This window comes from Mesoplodon mirus (assembly GCF_964341445.2).
Source record: "Mesoplodon mirus genome assembly, chromosome: 16".
Lineage (NCBI taxonomy): Eukaryota > Metazoa > Chordata > Mammalia > Artiodactyla > Ziphiidae > Mesoplodon > Mesoplodon mirus.
This window is the reverse complement of record NC_138992.1, coordinates 24972773-24992053: the sequence shown is the minus strand read 5'-3', so window position 1 is coordinate 24992053 and position 19281 is coordinate 24972773. Positions and strand designations below refer to the sequence as shown.

The 19281-nt window shown below is 34.1% G+C and overlaps 1 protein-coding gene across 3 annotated transcripts in view; it reads right to left on the bottom strand.

Moving 5' to 3' along the window:
* The window catches only part of CSMD3 (CUB and Sushi multiple domains 3), a gene marked incomplete at both ends in the record, with an annotated part of 1109686 nt that overhangs the window by 280476 nt on the left and 809929 nt on the right, over nt 1-19281 (bottom strand). For all 3 annotated transcript variants that reach the window (XM_082600704.1, XM_082600705.1, XM_082600706.1), the window contains one exon: nt 7369-7560. In XM_082600704.1, the coding sequence (XP_082456830.1) occupies nt 7369-7560 (192 nt within the window). The remainder of the gene's footprint in view (nt 1-7368; nt 7561-19281) is intronic.

Genomic DNA, 19281 nt, shown 5'->3' with positions numbered 1-19281 from the left:
TTAAAATTATAGTTTTCCTCAGATCAATTTTACCATTCAGTTGTAAGGCATACGGGATTCTTTGGACAGCATAAAACTGGTTTTGGAAGGAGGAGAGTTTTGGTTCTGGTAACATTTCAGATATTTGTTCTTTGCCTGAGCCTAGATATGTAATATCATCATTAGAATTTGGTAATTTTTACCATCTTAAATAATGAATGTCTGCTATTATTGATATATTTCCCCATGACCCTCTGCTACCTTTGTCTCAGTGCCTCAGTCACAGTAGATGACGTACTCTACTGAGAATATTTATTTGCTGAGCCTTAATTTATTTACCACGATTTACCTATCACCTGTATGTTTTTTGTGGTATCATATCAAACGATTAAACAAACTATCTCAACTTTAATTCTCCCTATTCAAACCTCAACGCTTCCTGAATATTTAACGAGTCCTTCCTATTAATCAGGAAAACATCCTTGACTCAATCACACAATCTCTCTTCCTTCTCCAGAACCTGTGTTCATTTGTCTCCTTTATTCTCTCTGGTTTCTTCCCCTTTGTCCACAGGTGTTCAAGTCTCTTTCATCCTAAAAATAAAACAAAGTGTCCTCTAGCCTATTTCCTTTCACCTTTTCTTCAACTGAAAATGTTGAATTTTACCTGATGGTTAAGAAATCCCCTCACCATTTTGTGTTTGGTTATATGGGCTCACTGTGAAGAACCACCCTTCACTATCTGACTCAGATAAGATTCACTTATCAGGTCTTTGTTAAAATCCTTTAAATAAGCCCCCTCATTTTCCTATGACAAGATCAGACATGGACCCTGAAAATTCCCATTCTTTGACTCAAATTATTAGTTGAATTGCTTGACCTCACTGATCAATCATAATAAACCGCTTGTAACCAAACTTTGGTCAAGCTTCTCTCCTTCCTCTAGGTCCTTGAACTCTGGCTCTCCCTCAGCCTTGAGTGAGCACACAACCTCTCCTGAGGGTAGGCTGCACTCAGAGTACAGCATTCCGGGCCACCCTTCCATGTCACTTCCCCACACCTGGTTCTTTCCAGCCTTGTGTACTCCTCTCTATAAAAGAAAAATCCCCTTTTCCGAATTCTTCAGGTGCTGGAAGATCTCACCATCACATTGCTCTCCCTATCACAGTAGTTCTGCTACCCACACACTACAAAAATCCTTTTTAGTTTTTAAATGATTACCTTCATCAGTTTGGTAAACATCTGTCTTATCATATAGTTACAAAATTAAAGAAAAAATTTTAAAAATTCCTTGTGATGAGAACTCTTAAGATTTGCTCTCTTAACAACTTTCATAGATAACATATAGCAGCATCACATATCACATTGTACATTACATTCGCAGTACTTATCAATCTTGAAACTAGAAGTTTGCGCTTTTGAACCAATTTCATCCAATTACCTCTCCTCGACCCCCTGACTCTGGTAACCAAAAATCTGATCTCTTTTTCTATGAGTTTGTTTGTTTTTGAATTATAATTGACCTACAACATTTCTAGCTTTTGGTGTATAACATAGTGATTTGATATTTCCATACATTACAATAGTAAAATTGTACAATAATTCCTTGTTAATAAAAGTCTCTCCTCACTTATTTTGAATTTGTTTTTTAATTTACAACTATGCCTTTTGAAAAGGAAGTCTAATCTCATTCTCTCTTTCATCACCTATGTACTATATGTACCTGTAGGTAGACTAACATGATTAGCAAAGCAGGCCACTGGGAAAAAATAGTTTCTTATGTTATATCTTGAAGAAAAGTACCAAAGTATTCATGCTGAGAAAACTTATCTCAGGCTTAGAATTTTTTTTTTATTTGAAATTATATTTAGAGAGACAACAACCTTTTTGTCGCTTAGGGACCCTAGATGTTTTTATGTGGTCCTTCCCACCTCTCCTGCTCTCTCCAGCCATTGTTATTTCCCTTAGCTTCCGAGCCTCCCACACATAACACTCCCTAGCTCATCCTCAAATGACTTTTGTATTGACTTACATAGGAGGGTATTTCTGCCTTTATCTTTCTCTTCATATCTGCAGTCATTCTTATCTGTTGACTTTCACCATAAATTCACTCTCCTCGTTTTTGGAACTCCACTTCTAATTTTCTTCTGATGTCTTTGTACGGATCTCAGTTTTATTGGCAAACACTTCTTTCACTTCATCTTATAATTTTGGTATTCTCCTGAATTCCTTTCCTAATTGTCTGTAATTTTCACTCTATTGCATTCTTCCTTGTTGATCATGTCTGAATTGTGAGTTTATCTTCCACTTACATACTGATAACCCCTTTTTCCTATCATCTCCAACAGATTTCTCTGCTTAATTCTAAACCATATGCTCAAGTGCTTACTGGCTATCTCTACCTGATCACTGTGGGTACATCAAACACAGAATATCCAACATATCCAAACCTCAACTCAGATTTCTCCTGTATTCCTAGGTTGTTTGGTTAGCACTATCATCCAACCACATATATACCCAAGCTAGAGGCCTAAGATTCTTCCCTTTTCTTTATTGCACCCTTGACTCCAGTCTATCAAGAAGCACTACCAAGACTCTACCTCAGTTCCTCATAGATATTTTTCAATCTATCTCTTCTTTCCTTTTCTAATACCACATTTCTAGATCTGACTCTTACATGCCTCCAGAATTATTGCAATATTTGTTTCCCATGCCTCTAGTATAATCTCGTTTCCTCCATTTCATCTTCCCAGTGAAAACATCTAATCATACTATGCCCATGCATAAAATTCTGCAGTTATTACACATTGCCTAAAAGATAATGTCCCGACTCCAGTATAGCTTTCATGTCTTGACCCCTGCAACCTTTCCAATTGCATCAACCACCAATATAGACACATAATTTACACTCAAAGCTATCATTTGCTTGTTCCTTGTATTTACATGCCTTTATGCATCCTATTTGTTTTTCCTGACATGTCTTCCCTTCTACCTCTATATAACTTTTACTTATGTCTCAAGATTCATCACTGCCTCCAGGGAGTTTTCCTAGAAATTCTCAGACTGGACTCTGCTTCAGCTCTCTCCAACACACTCTGGTATCCATAGCAAACTCTGCCTATCTCCATCATTTCCCTTACCATATTTTATTTAAATATTCCTTTCAGGTATCTGCATTTATCACTAATCCGCAAGCTAAAGACTGTGTTTTATATGTTATTTTCTATGTGAGAGTTAGCATATACTACACATTCCATAAATGTTTGTTGAATTGCTATTAACTCCTTGTATTGATTGTGAAGATTAAAGATGAGTAAGTCTGAATGGCAATCTAATTTGTTTTGATAAAAATAATAATTTACTTTGATAAAAGCTGTATGTTTTGATAAAAACAATGGCATATTTTATCTTTGGAACTTTTAAAATAATATGTGAATTTGAAAAATATTAGAAAAATATGTGTAATAGCAAATGCAGTTACATATGTGTATATATATATGTATATAGGCAGAAAAGGCAGGAATGTTTTTTGTTTTTTTTTTCACATTCTAAGGAAGTGGTATCATTTGTACACTTTGGGGGATCATGGGGGCAATTTTATTTGTTTGTTTCAGTTCTCCTTATTTTTCACAGGAAACTTTGGTCTTTTTTATCGTTAGCAATTTTATACACATGAACACATCCAGATATACGTTTATACGTGTATATCCTTTATCATATAAGATATAAGAAAATCCATTACACATATTTTTAAGTATTTTACTGGATATATTTTGTGATTATATGATTATTAGAGCATAAGATCCTTTAAAATTCTTTTGATTCTATTATTAAAATTATTTATTGAGGTTTTCCAGATAAATTTAATAACTGTAGTAGATTTTGAAAATCTATAAAAGCCATTGAGACAAGCTGAGACATTATCTAACATTTGTATATCCCAAACAACTCAGTAGTAAAGGAAACTCTCTTTGCATTTAATATATTAAACTTTAAATACCATTTGGAAAATACATCTTTTACTTTTATGCATCTAATCATAAAGCATCCAAAATAAGATTCTCTTTAAATCAAATATATTTATGAATTAAATTTTTAGTTAGGTTCCATAGAGTTCTGACACATTAATGATTTGTTCTGCATGTAATTTCTTATGAGACAGTTATACAGGCAACTATTGATAATGATTTTACAATCTTAATTTTTCTCCCCTATTCAGTTTTTGTGTGTGTGTGTGGTACGCGGGCCTCTTCCTGCTGTGGCCTCTCCTGTTTCAGAGCACAGGCTCCGGACGTGCAGGCCCAGCGGCCACAGCTCACGGGCCCAGCCGCTCCGTGGCATGTGGGAACTTCCCGGACCGGGGCACGAACCCGTGTCCCCTGCATCGGCAGGCGGACTCTCAACCACTGCACTACCAGGGAAGCCCTCCCCTATTCAGTTTTGTGTCTACTGTCTTTCTCAGCAGCCCACCCATACTCATGTCTTTGTTATTTACCTTCATATTGAGTGCTGTTACTTTCCCTCCGGCAATGTCAAAGTAATCTTCGCACTGTCAATTCTGTTAGAATGAATTCTATTAACTCTCTTAAAAATGACTGTCCTTCTGCTTGGTATTTGCTATAAGGTTGACTATTTCTACATGCAAGCAAAATGCTTTATGCTCAAGGGTCTGAGACATAGACTTATGAAGTTTCTAAAAAGTTCAGGGTTTAATCTTTGGCATAATATTTCCAATCATGGAGTTCTTTCTTATAAGTTTCAGAGTTCAAGTTTTCTGCAGCTTAGCAATTTTTCAGACTTTTTTTTAAGGTTATTATCTTCCTCAGAGAAGCTCTAATGCATATCCTTTCCTTAAGCAATCTTTTCCTACCAAAAAATTATACACAGCACCACTGTTCTTACAAAAAATTTCCACAATCTGCTTAATTTAAGTAAAATTTGGTGTTTAACTTTTATTTTCTAGAATTATGACTTGCTGGCTAAAGTCTTGTCTACAAATGGAATTTTATAACAGCCTATCTCAAAATTCTTCACTCTTTTAACCTTTTGGATTTTAGTGTCTTCTAGCATTTCAGTGTAAAGCTGTTTAATGCTTCAGAATTCTCTACATGACAACATTTGACATAATATAGCCTTTCTAGTAATTCTAATAAATAACACCCATTTAATAGGTCTAAGAATCACAATAAAACAAGAAGTTCCACAGTAAGTCTGTGGAGTTCTGTCATTTCATCTTTACACAAAGATTCTCTTTACAAGATACTCAGTCAAATTCCAATTAATTTGAATGTGGCATTTTAGTTTAATTGGCATTTTTTAGGTTAACTGTCCAGTAAACAAATGAAAACTTCATTGTTTCAGTCCCTTTTCCTTTGAAAATATTTTTTTCTCTGTATTTTTTCCTCTGCTTTTATGAGTGTATTTATAGTAAATGTAAATTAATCGATGTTTGATGATTTAGAATCTTGCAGTGGTACATAGAGAGCAACATAGGTATAAATGGAAATAATAAACTGTAAAGGAAAATATGGTTAAATCGGAACTGGCTCAATGTATGCCCTTATTTTCTGCTTTTTTTATGTCCCTTTAATAAGCTTTTTCCTTATCATCTGCTCCATTTTCTACAGAAGTCTACAAATATCTGTCTACTCCCTGCCTGGTTTGAGCCTTTAGATGTGTTTTGTTCTGTGTATTGTGTTTTTTTAATTCCAACAAATAAAATACAAAAGATGTGATATGAATTCAGATTTTTTAGTTTTCACTTTACTAGAGAAGTTCACAAAAACAGGGAACTCTTCTGTCTTACTGTACTGCTAAATCCTCAATGCCTAGATAAACACATAGGACGCACTAATGAATTTGAGTTTGCAGTTCTTGCATAAGAAGCGTAAAATGGGGTAAAGTAAATCTGAATAACTGAGTGCTTGATTTGTTCACTTCTGACTGAGGTACTAAACACTCTTTTCCTACTATTACGTGACTCACTGGGAAATGATTATTGAAAATGTATTTATGAGTGAGATATAAAGTGAACAAAAATAAGGCTTTCTCTCCTAAAAGTGCTAAATTTTCATGTTATAAGAAATACACTGAACAAGATATGGAATCTTCTCCCAGGTTTCCTGCAGTGTAGTAAGGGAAAGAGTATGATAAATAAAATTTTGAGTACACATAACATACTTTGGGCAAACTGTATTATACAGTTTAGATGATGCCAATTTGAGCTCAAGATGATGCGAACTTGAGCTCAAGTTTTGAGATTAAACTAGCTGAATTTAAGAACCTTAATAACGAGATTTTTTTAAAAAGATTATATAGCAAGTTTTCTCACTATTTTTATTCCAAAAGTGGTATATCCCTCTAACTTTTTCTCAGACCCAGTAGGGAAATAATACGTATCTTAATTTTCTAGAGTCTAACTTGGACATTCAAGAATAGACCATTGGGCTTCCCTGGTGGCGCATTGGTTGAGAGTCTTTCTGCCTATGCAGGGGACACGGGTTCATGCCCCGGTCCAGGAAGATCCCACATGCCACGGAGCGGCTAGGCTCGTGAGCCATGGCCGCTGAGCCTGCGCGTCCGGAGCCTGTGCTCCACAACGGGAGAGACCACAACAGTGAGAGGCCCGTGTATCGCAAAAAAAAAAAAAAAAAAGAGAATAGACCATGGATTCAAAAGGCAGAGAGTTGGAAATATGAACCAAGCACCTGCAAATCCTTAGATCATCAAAATAAAAACTGATAATTCATTTAGAATATATGGATTGAAGGGAAAGTCAAAGCTTTGAAACTCAAACATAAGTTCTGATAAAATTTTCTTTCTTAGAAGGAATAACCATCATTGAGGCAAGATTAACCTGGCCCATTTTAAATACAGAGTGTGAATCCACTCTTTAAATTTTAAAAGCAGTGAATAACTACATTTGTATAGTAGATAGGGAAGATGAAGATTTTTCAAGAACTTTGATTCTATTTTTTCTTTTGAATTTTATTTTATTTATTTTTTATACAGCAGGTTCTTATTAGTTATCTATTTTATACATATTAGTGTATATATGTCAATCCCAATCTCCCAATTCAACCCACCACCACCATCCACCCTGCCACTTTCCCCCCTTGGTGTCCATGCATTTGAAGAACTTTGATTCTTTACTTTTTTTTTTTTAGAGTGTTAGAACCACTGAGAATCTAATAAAATTATAGACCCTCTCCTCAGGGGAAAAATAACAATGATTTACAACTTTGTGCATTTTTGAAGGGTCATAGACCTCTGAAATCTTATACTTCCATATAACCTATTCCAGAATACTGTTCTTAATTAATAACACTGAAACCAGTTTTTAAGCATTATTTTACACCTGTATACAATTTTAATTATTCTAAATTCATACCTATACAAACTGGTGGGCTGGGCTGCCAGAAGTATCGATTTTCTACCTGAATGCAGGTTATTCTTTCCTCTCCTTGAAGCTCATATCCTGGGTCACACTGAAAAACAACAGTGTCCCCAGGTTCTCGTCCATCCCCATTTCGAGTCCCATTCATGGGAACCCCTGGGTCACGACATGCAGTGGCAACAGAACCTATGAAAAGACAGAAACAAACCTTTAGTTTTGATGCTATCCAAAATCACCTTCAAAATTCCAGGTCTTATATTTGAGAAGCTTCCACATATCTATGTGCTTTTAGAAAATTAACTTAAAAAATGCTTGGGCCATAATTCCCTGTGCTATACAATATCTCCTTGTTGCTTTTTTAATGGAGTATATAATCTGTAAAAACTATCTATGAATCACTATGCTGTACACCGGAAATTAATATAATATTGTAAATCAACTATACTTCAATTAAAAAATGCTTGGGCTAATTTTTAAATACCTGCACAATAAATACTTTTTAATTGTTTTTGGTAAATAATTTATGTGTTAACTTGCTTCAAACAGGGACATGGCATTTTAGTAGCTAAATAATAAATGTACTCAAAATCTGTTTTTTGATACTCCATGAAAGACACTGTGAAGAGGATGAAAAGACAGTTGCAGACTGGAAGAACATATTTGCATGGGCTATATTCCACAAGGGACTTGTATCTGGAATATATAAAGAATTCTTAAAACTCAACTGTGAAAAAAAAAAAAGAAAGAAAAAAATCCTACTAGAAAATGGGCAAAAAACATTTCAATAAAGAGGATACCATATGGCACATGAAAAAATGTTCAATATTATTAGCCATTAAGGAAATGCAATTTAAAACCACAATGAGATATTACTACATACCTATCAGATCAGCTAAAATAAAAAATATAGTAACACCAAATGCTGGCAAGATTCTGCAAAAAACGGAATTACTTATCCATTGCTGGTAGAAATGTAAAATGGTACAGCCACTCTGGAAAGAAGATGGCACTTTCTTGCAAAAATAAATGTGCTGGGCTTCCCTGGTGGTGCAGTGGTTGAGAGTCCACCTGCTGATGCAGAGGACACGGGTTTGTGCCCCGGTCCGGGAAGATCCCACATGCCGCGGAGCGGCTGAGCCTGTGAGCCATGGCCGCTGAGCCTGTGCGTATGGAGCCTGTGCTCCACAACGGGAGAGAAAACAGTGAGAGGCCCGCATACCACAAAAAAAATAAATAAATAAATAATAAATAAATAAATAAATGTGCTTACCATAACCCAGTAATTGTACTCTTGCACATTTATTACACAGAAATAAAAACCTGAACGTGTATGTTCACAGGAGGTTTTTTTGTTTGTTTGTTTTTTGCGGTACACGGGCCTCTCACTGTTGTGGCCTCTCCCGTTGCGGAGCACAGGCTCAGGACACGCAGGCTCAACGGCCATGGCTCACGGGCCTAGCCACTCCGGGGCATGTGGGATCTTCCTGGACCAGGGCACAAACTCGTGTACCCTGCATCGGCAGGCGGACTCTCAACCACTGCTCCACCAGGGAAGCCCCTGTTCACAGTTTTATTTGTAATAGCTAAAAACTAGGAACAAACCACTTTCAACAGGTGAATCATTAAACTAAATTCATACCATGGAATACTGGTCAGTAATAAAGAAGGAATGATGATATACAAGACAGCTTGGATGGATCTGAAGGCAATTATGATGAGTAAAAGAAATGCAATAGCAAAATGTTTTATACTGTTTGCCTCTATTTATGTAACATTCTTGAATTGACAAAATTATGAAGTTGGAAAACAGATTACTGGTTACCAAGAATTGTAGGGGGAGGGGATGGAAGGAGATGACCAGGACTATAAAACAGTGAGTAGAAGGATCTTTGTGATGGAATCGTACTGTGGTTTACCTCTGGTGGTGGTGATCAAATCTACATAAAACTATATAGAAACTAAACATACACACAAAAATGAGCATATATAAAACTAATGAAATCTGAATAAGGTTCATGGATTGTTATCAATGTCAATTTTCTGCTTGTGATATTGTGCTATAGTTATACAAGAAATCATCATTGGAGGAAATTGGGTAAAGGGTATACAGGATCTCTACTATTTCTTACAATTGCATATAAATCTAAGACTATTTAAAATTTTCAAAAAGTTTAAAAAATCATTAGAGGAGAGTATGGGACCACAGGAAAGCAACTGTTCTTCTATATACAGTATAGGGCACATTTAATAGTATAATTAACTACAATTATTCAGGTTAATGGAACAAGATATTACTTTGAATTACCACAAAGCAGATTTATCCTAAAGCATATGATAATTAAGTATTAAGACAAAAAAGCTATTAAATTTTTCATTTAAGCTACTTATTAAATTATATTCATAAATGTAGGATTCAGCCCTTGTATAAATTATTTTTTAAACTGCATATTAAAGTAACTACACAAATGGCTGGATTACAGACACATAACTGGTATTCACTTATTCATTCATTTACTAACTTAATATATTCCAGACACTGTGCTAGGTGCTAGGAATACAAAGAAGAAATAGGCAGACATAAAACTGAACAGACTTCAAATTGTTCAAACTGCATGGCAGTGGCACCTACAAACAGATTCTGTTGTATACATCCCTAGTAGGTAAGTAAACAGGTACAAAGGTAGGTAGGTAGATACAGATAGATAGATAGATTCACCAATATACCAAACAATTTGTTAAAATCTACCAGGTGTACTTTTTGTATTGATAGCTCATCTCCCTAATACTCATACACAGCAATGAAACCAGAGAATCTACACACAAATATTGTAATGTTCTGACTCTCAAAGTCGTTTGGGAATCAAGAGGACCATATCAATTAAAAAACCGAAAAAAAAACCCAACAACCTAATGTTGGTGGTATGTTAAGTCTGAGACTGCATAAAAGCAGCAACAACAAAAAAGTGATATTATATATAATCACATATATATATACACACAAAACTGAACAGACTGCAAATTGTTCTATATATCTTTTCAGAAAGGGTAAAAAAAAGATATTTTTATTTTAAGTTTTTTAACATCTTTATTGGAGTATAATTGCTTTACAATGGTGTGTTAGTTTCTGTTTTATAACAAAGTGAACCAGCTATACGTATACAGATCTTTCCATATCTCCTCCCTCTTGCATCTCCCTCCCACGCTCCCTATCTCACCCCACCAGGTGGTCACAAAGCACCGAGGTGATCTCCCTGTGCTATGTAGCTGTTTTCCACTAGCTATCTATTTTACATTTGGTAGTGTATATATGTCCATGCCACTCTCTCACTTCACTCCAGCTTACCCTTCCCCCTCCCCGTGTCCTCAAGTCCATTCTCTATGTCTGCATCTTTATTCCTGTCCTGCCCCTAGGTTCTTCAGAACCTTTTTTTTTTTTTTTAGATTCCATATATATGGGTTAACATATGGTATTTGTTTTTCTCTTTCTGACTCACTTCACTGTATGACAGACTCTAGGTCCATCCACCTCACTACAAATAGCCTAATTTCGTTTCTTTTTATGGCTGAGTAATATTCCATTGTATATATGTGCCACATCTTCTTTATCCATTCATCTGTCGATGGACACTTAGGTTGCTTCCATGTCCTGGCTATTGTAAACAGAGCTGCAATGAACACTGTGGTACATGACTCTAAAAGGTTATTTTTAAAAGGGTTAATTTTTAAAGGGTTACTTTTTAAAAAGGGTTACAAGATGTAGACTGCAAATGTTATTTTACCGACCACTTAAATTAAGTCTATGTATCATTATACACATCATCAGAAATCCTAACAGTTTTGCTTCATTTTACTGACAAACTAGTGTTTCTCAGCAGTGGCCAAGGATGAAGACGTTACATGTATAATTCCTTTAATTCTCCTATCAAACCAATGGGTCAAGTGCCATTATTATTTTTATTTTAGAGGTGAGAAAACTAAAGTTTAGGAAGATTAAGTAACCTGTTCAATATTACAAAAACTAAAGGGTGCAGAACCAAGGTTTGAACCCCAGTATGATTTCAGAAACCAAACCCTTAAATGTTACACTAGACTGTCCTCTTCAACCTGTTCACTGTCCCAGAGATACAATTTCTTTCTCAGTTAAATATAATAAACCCCATTAAGAAATGATAAAAAATACAGAGATTATATCTATAAATAGAAAAGCTACAGTGCACATAAATGTGTCCATCTTAAAAATATTCAATCTTCTTTCATTTGAGTTATTTTTGAGAGAGTTATTTTTAGCTGTTAATAGAATAACAATCAGACTCATATTGGAGAATACTGAGGGAAGTGGGGCAGGGACTTAGTTCCAATTTCCAATTGGATTTGTTCTGTAATACCTATCAGTGTTCCTTAGCAGAACATCCATCAGGCATTACAGGGTCTGGCAATTATACTCTTTCAATATTGATAGACTTTTTTTTTTTTTTTGGTAAATGCTTTTGTGATAAACTCAGTCATTAAGCTTTTCTTGAATTGCTCTGGAATGGTTTCCACCAACACTAAAACTGATCTATGAATTGGTTTTACAATACAAAAGTGGAGCTGGATGTCCTACATACAAGATTTACACTTAGGATGTTTTAATTGGAAAGGAGTGATATAAAGGTAAAATATGCTACAGCTTTCAAGCTGAAAAGTAGAATGATATACAGATTATGAAAAATATTCTTTTGTTGTTGTTTTTGTTATTGTTGTAGAGGCTTCCTATGTGCTGGGCTCTGCAAAAAGCTTGAAGCTTAATATGAACATTCTCAAAGTAAAAATGTACATATAACAATGTTACAAAAACAATGAAATGAAAGCAGCTGGTATAACCATGTCTTACCAGAGTTTGAGGGAAAAAAGGTGTTTTGGCCCCATTGTCAGAGTCACTGTGCTTACAGATTTAAAGTGGAACCTAGTAGCTAAAATATAAAGGCTTCAATATGATAGCTAATATATAATATGTAAAAATATTCTTTTGCCTTTGGGTCTGGTTGACTTGAAGGAACAGAGGTGGTAAAATTGTACTCTTCCTTTTTCTCTCAACTAATAAATAAATTACAAGTAAGATTTTAAAACACAATAGAGAATGATGGGGTTTAGTGAAAGACCAAATAATTTTTTCTTCTTGCAATTACTTGAGTTCTGAAAGCAATTAGTTAAATACAAACAGAACGAATTACTTGCTGTGAATGCTATTGTCTTATTTTCTTTACTTATTCAAAGTTTAGTCTCTATACTGGTTATACACTGTGTCTGTGGGTAGACAAAATTACATTAATTTTGGCATCAGTAATTCTTCTTTTCTGTATTAAATAGAAACTATAGCCATTGAAGAAAATAAATAAACATTTAAAAAGTCATTCTGTATCTCCTTGGAAATTAGGACTGAAATAATCTCACAAAATTAGCATGATTTAAAAACAATTATATAATATTAGAACTTAATAAGTATTATCACATATGTAAAAATAGATTAAGAATTTTTATTTGACATTTGTTGTTTAATTTTGTGGAACATACAATTCTCAAGATATATAATTCTTATTTGCATTTTATTACTGTTGTTATATATATATTTTTAAGTAGTTGTTTGTTCCTCTCTATTCTCTTCCACTGTGGAATAATATACAGGGTGTTTCTATAGAATGAGGACTTTTTTTGCAATTAAGTATTTCAATTTATCAACTATTTTAAAGATACAAAAATTTTAAAAGTATATATTAGAAAATAATATACCTGCCACCAGTGTATTAAAATAGGTAATTTCTATTTATTATCTCAGTTTTTTGTTTTTGTTTTTGTTTGTGTTTGTTGCGGTATGCGGGCCTCTCACTGTTGTGGCCTCTCTCATTTTGGAGCACAGGCTCCGGACGCACAGGCTCAGTGGCCATGGCTCACGGGCCCAGCCGCTCTGCGGCATGTGGGATCTTCCCAGACCAGGGCACGAACCCGTGTCCCCTGCATCGGCAGGCGGACTCTCAACCACTGTGCCACCAGGGAAGCCCTATAACCTCAGTTTTTTAAGTCCAAATTACTTCAAATTTAATTGATGAAATGAATATCTGTATTTGTTCTATTAGGTTTAAGTTTGTCATTTATTCCTGATTTTTCTTAACATAAATATGTAAAGTAAGCATAAATTCCAACAAAGATAAAGGGTCTTAACAAACTTGTTATCTCACCTGCAATGCTATCATGAAAGGAACATTCTAGAAAGTGTATATAATAGGCTTATATGCTACCCTATCCAAATATATCTTGGATTTAGCTTTCAAAACCTAATGAAATTGACTATAAAAGATGAATTCCCTTCCTTGTCCCCCCCCAAAAGAAATGGCCATTAACATTTTGGTTAGTCTAGAATAGGAATTATCAACTGGTTAGTCTGTTTCACAGCTGATTATTCAGTAAAAATGATAACAGTCACAGGGAAAAGGTATATAAATAGAAGAGTATGTGACTAGTTAATATTGTCATTATGTAATATTTATTGGACACTTACTGTCTTTCAAACACTTGTACTATGATCTATATCTCATTTGATTCACAAGAAGTCTGGGTACTATTAGTATCCATATTTTTCCAATGAGAAGATTGAGGCTAAAAAAAGATAAGAAGCCTGACCAACATCACATAGTTAAAGTGGATGAAGTGTCCTATGCAGACATGAGACCATTACCGAGGGACATTTCTTAAGCAAAAGTGATAGAGTGTTTGCAAAAAAAAGTGTGAACTATAGTATAAAGCTCAAGTGAAATGATGACTTCAATTGAAATTTCTAAAATATGTTATTAATCTTTATTGTCATTTTAAAATCAGAAGAGCAGCTACCTACCTGCCTATCGTTCTGATTGGAAGAGTCCAAAAACCTACATGTTTATAACACTTAGCTTTAAATGTATTAATTTCTTACTTAAAAAAAATTGCACAGATATTAACAACACAGTCTTATTCACAGGATTCCATTGGTGTATATTTTGTCAAACTGAAATAAATCTGTGTATCTAAGGAAGAGATGTAGTTGTTCAATGTGAAGGGCAATCAGAATAGATACCAATAAAATAATGATGATTACTATTATTGTCTCTATTGAGAGCATACATTGTGCAAAACACTGAACTAGAAGCTAAGTTTATACTCTTAGGCTAAAACACAAATCGTTATGAAGTATTATTATCCCTATTTTAAATGGGTAAAATAAGCCTCCATGATATTAAAAGTTTGCTCTTAGCAGAGTTGTAATTTGAATCAAGAAACAGCAGGGCTCTTAGCCATTAGGGTATACTGTCTCAGCACAAACCTATCCCATTACCAGATAAAACAATAAAAAGACAAGCCCTACTAATGGAACTCTGACAGTTGTTTATTAACAAAAGAATTGGGCAAAAAAGTTAGACCTACATTGAAACAGAAAGGCAAGAGCAGTTTATAACCCTTCATTACACACAAAAATTTTCTTGCTCCTGATATTTCACCATAAAGGGAAGCAGAAAAGAAAGACTCACGGTTATTTTGTGGGTATTATTAGAAGTAATAAAAATAAAATTTAACCTGATATATGCCAAATTTAGCCATATATGTGTCAAATGGTATTAAGTAATTACAATATCAAGAACATTTCCCCTCCAATTGTTTTTCTTATTCTTGTTCTTCCTGTCCTTTTATTCTGATTTCTTTCCTTACAGTTCATTAAGAGAATAGAAACAATAAGATAGGTGCACCCTCACCAAATCTCTGGCGTCTGCATCTATATTCTTTACTTCCTCTCCTGTAGCAGCGAAGAAGTTGCCCTTGCTCTATGTAAGGCTAACCCTAGTTCTTGTCCTGATGGTATTAAAACCTTTCTATTTCTCAAGGACTTCATTCCTGAACATTTTTCATCTCTTCTGAATCACTAGGTTTTCTTTTTGTACTGGGTCATTCTCAAAAACATACAAATGTGGCTAACAACTTCCATCTTAAATAAACAACCAAAATCCTCATTACATTCCCATTCTCTTCTAACTATTTTTCTCATTTCCCTCCTTTCTTTAGTAGGAAACCTATTAAACATCTGTCCTGAGGGAGGTATCTATACAACTGTCTCCAGTTTCATCTGCCATTCATCAGACGTATTCACTAAACTGTCCTTGTTAAATCTAGGCTGCCAAATTCAATAACTTAGTGCCTTCTTTTTTCAGAAACATCTTAGCAACATTTGTCACAGCACTTTTTTTCTTGGCTTCTCAGTCATCAGACTGCTAGTTCTCTTTTCTGGTTTATTTGCTGCTCTTTTTGGTATCTTTTGCTATCCCTGCCTTGTTAACCCAATGACTGAGAGATGTAGTACCTCAGGGATTAGTTCTTAATGGTTCTGCTCCCAACTTTCTACAATTTCTCCTTGGATAACTTCACCTTATCCCATGGTTTTAAATGCTGTTTTTAGTTTAATGCTTCCCAAATTTATATATTCAGTCTTAATGTCTTTCCTGAGCTTCAGACCATTCTATTCAACTGCCTATTTAACTTCTTGTATATTTAATAGGCCCCTCAGCTTACCATGTCCAAAACACTTGCAAAATTATAAAATCTTTTGATCTTCAAATTTTTGTAAATAAAAATGTAAAAAATATTAAATTTCACCTGTGTATAAAATTTCTTCCTATGCAACTGATATCAATAAAATCAAATAAATATTGTTCCATTTGAAAGTAAAAATTTCTCATTGCCAATTTATTTCTAATTTAATATAATACCCAGATACAAATACTTTTGTTAGAAATAAATTCACCATAGAATGTAAAATCACTGACATAAGAAATAAACTGAACATTAGCAAACATACAAAATCTTGTAATTTTTACTTTACTTTTATGCAAATGATTTTATTCTGTATGGTAGCATTTACTTCTAACAAAATGAATTTTTATATCTGGTTATTATAATAAGTCAATAATAAATTTGTAATGACAAACTTTTCCTTTAAAACTGAACTGTTTTTATTCCACCAAAAACCACTTGTATCCATAATAGTTTTTTCTTAAAAATTCTCATGACTCAGGGTGTGAAAAAAATAGATATGTAAAAGTAATACCATTTCATAACTACTTATCATATACAGTAAAAATAATTTTTCAAGATACGTTATTAACATGCTAATTATATATGTGTATGTAAATTAAAAAAGAGTTTACGCTCAAGTTAAGAAAGTTTACATTAGCATTTCTTAGGAATTGTTTTTACAATGCTTTTAATCTTCACCAATAGTCTAAATCCACTGAAAGAGTTACTGCATTTATTGTTGAGCAATATGGGATCTTATCAAATCAAGCATTGCTATACCCTAGGAATAAATTGTCCTTATATGTAAGAAATTGAAGAGAATCTTTCACAATAGTTAAAAATAGTTCATCAAGGATAAACAACAAGGTCCTACTGTACAGCATAGGGGACTACATTCAATACCCTGTGATAGACTATAATGGAAAAGAATATATAAAAAAAGAATATATGTGTGTAACGGAGTCACTTTGCTGTACAGCAGAGACTGGCACAACACTGTAAATCAATTATACTTCAATGAAAAAAAAAATAGTTCAAGTAATATGTGTGGGGGACTTCCCTGATGGTGCAGTGGTTAAGAACCCGCCTGCCAGTGCAGGAGACACCGGTTTGAGCCCTGGTCCAGGAAGATCCCACATGTCGCGGAGCAACTAAGCCCATGAGCCCCAACTACTGAGCCTGTGCTCTAGAGCCTGAGAGCCACAACTACTTAGCCCATGTACCACAACTACTGAAGCCCGTGAGCCTAGAGCACGTGCTCCGCAACAAGAGAAGCCACAGCAATAAGAAGCCCGTGCACCACAACGAAGACCCAACACAGCCATAAATAAATAAATAAATAAATAAATAAATAAATAAATAAATAAATTTATTTTTTTTAAAAGTGTGTGAAATGAATGAATGGATGAATGAATGAACAAAATTACAACTAATCATTTCAATGTATGCTTAAGGTTTGTTTATAATGTAGCATTTGTTTGACACTGGGAAACATTTATTCCAAGACGGCAGTAACAACATTTATATTACATTTTAATTTTCTTTAATTAATCCATCTGGATAACCTGAGGTTGTTTTCAGAACAATACTGATAGCACTAAATACTACAGAAAATGACTGAGTTCTCACCATTTTTACAACTCATCAGTACTGTAAATATATTTCTGACTTCTCATTTTATATTTGTTTCATCTAATTGAGAGTATAATTTAATTGGAAATGCTCACCTCACCTAATACATATTTCACAGTCCTAACTAGCACATGTATAAGTTTCAACTATATTATGGGTGATAATTCAGAGATAATGTCTAATTACCATCTTGGTGACCTTGGGCAAATTAACAGTCCAGTTTGCTTATGACATTGCTCTGTGCAACAAAGAATAAATACACTTAAATCACTCATAAGTTCTTGTGTGTCCTTTCCATTCAGAAAGTAGACTCTTTGGTATAAACTTGTTTATCTCAAGAACTTTCAAAAGAGAAAAACCTTAGATTCTATACAGTTGGATAAAATCAAAGGCAGAAGACTTGTACTGTAATCTGTACTGTTGTAAGAAAGGGACACTGACCAGGTTGTATTAGTTCCTTGAATTTTAACTGCCTCATCAGTAAAATTGACATAGTAATAATTTTTTACCTTCCTGATTTAGTATTAGAAAATAATCTTAAAGTTCTATTCTAACAATTACATTGTATAATTATATGAAAATATAAACTCTGAGATAAATCTTTAAAGACCACTAGATTTTACTATTCACTGTGTAGTTTGTCTAAGAAGTTGTATATATTTTTTCAGTATGCCAAGAAACTTCAGCAAGGTCACAGTCCAGATTTGGTATTCACAAGGACTTACACTCTTCCAGTTTTATTGCCTTATATTTTTGTATTGACTAAGAAATGACACGATATTCTTCACTTCACTGTCTATAAGGAAATCAAGGTGAGTAATGGGAATATTTAACCTGGAAGGAAATCCCATCTAGAATCAAATCAATCGGAAAATATGTGAAATGCAGATGGTAACCTAGAGGTGGATTTCACCCTGGAGAATTTTGCCCTTGACTGAGTCCCTGCTTTGTACAAGATCCATCAATTTTACAAAGAATGTTCAACATCATTATTAGGCCTACACTCTGCTAGCTACTCAGTAACGTGGCTACTTTTAGAATTTCATTATGTTTCTAAGGATACATGTAATGATATGGCAAGTCAGGTTAAAGTAGATAGCAGCATGACAAGATTTTCCTCCTATCAACCCTGGACGGGAACAAAGCTGCTAATGCAAAAGAAACCACAAAGTTAGTGTTATAATATATTCCAAGTACTTTATATAGAAATACCTTTTAAAAATACATATTTACTCATTTATTTCACCAGGTAATTGTTGTGCACCTACTATAAGCCAAGTATGTTTTATATTGGGGATGAACTGTAATAAGAGCCAACACCTCCATACCATCATTGATTCTTGTTCTCTAATACATGGACAAAAGTGAAAATAAAATTACTGGTCTAATTTCTTTGAAACCAAAAGGCATGTTGGGTTGAAGACTGTCAAAGGTACCTAAACAGGAAACTGATTTTATATCCAAGGATTATAAAGGATTATATAGAAGTCTAATTCAGAATTGAATTCTAATATTTGGAAATCACCAGAATTAATGAGCAAAAAAAGAGTAAAAACATATAAATATTGTTTTACATTAGTCTTGACTGACAGTATATAATACCAGTGTGCTTTTAATTTTACATTATTAAAAAATTTCCTACTCAATCAGATTCATTTAACATTTACTAAGTACTAAATACCAGGTACAATGCCAAGTTCT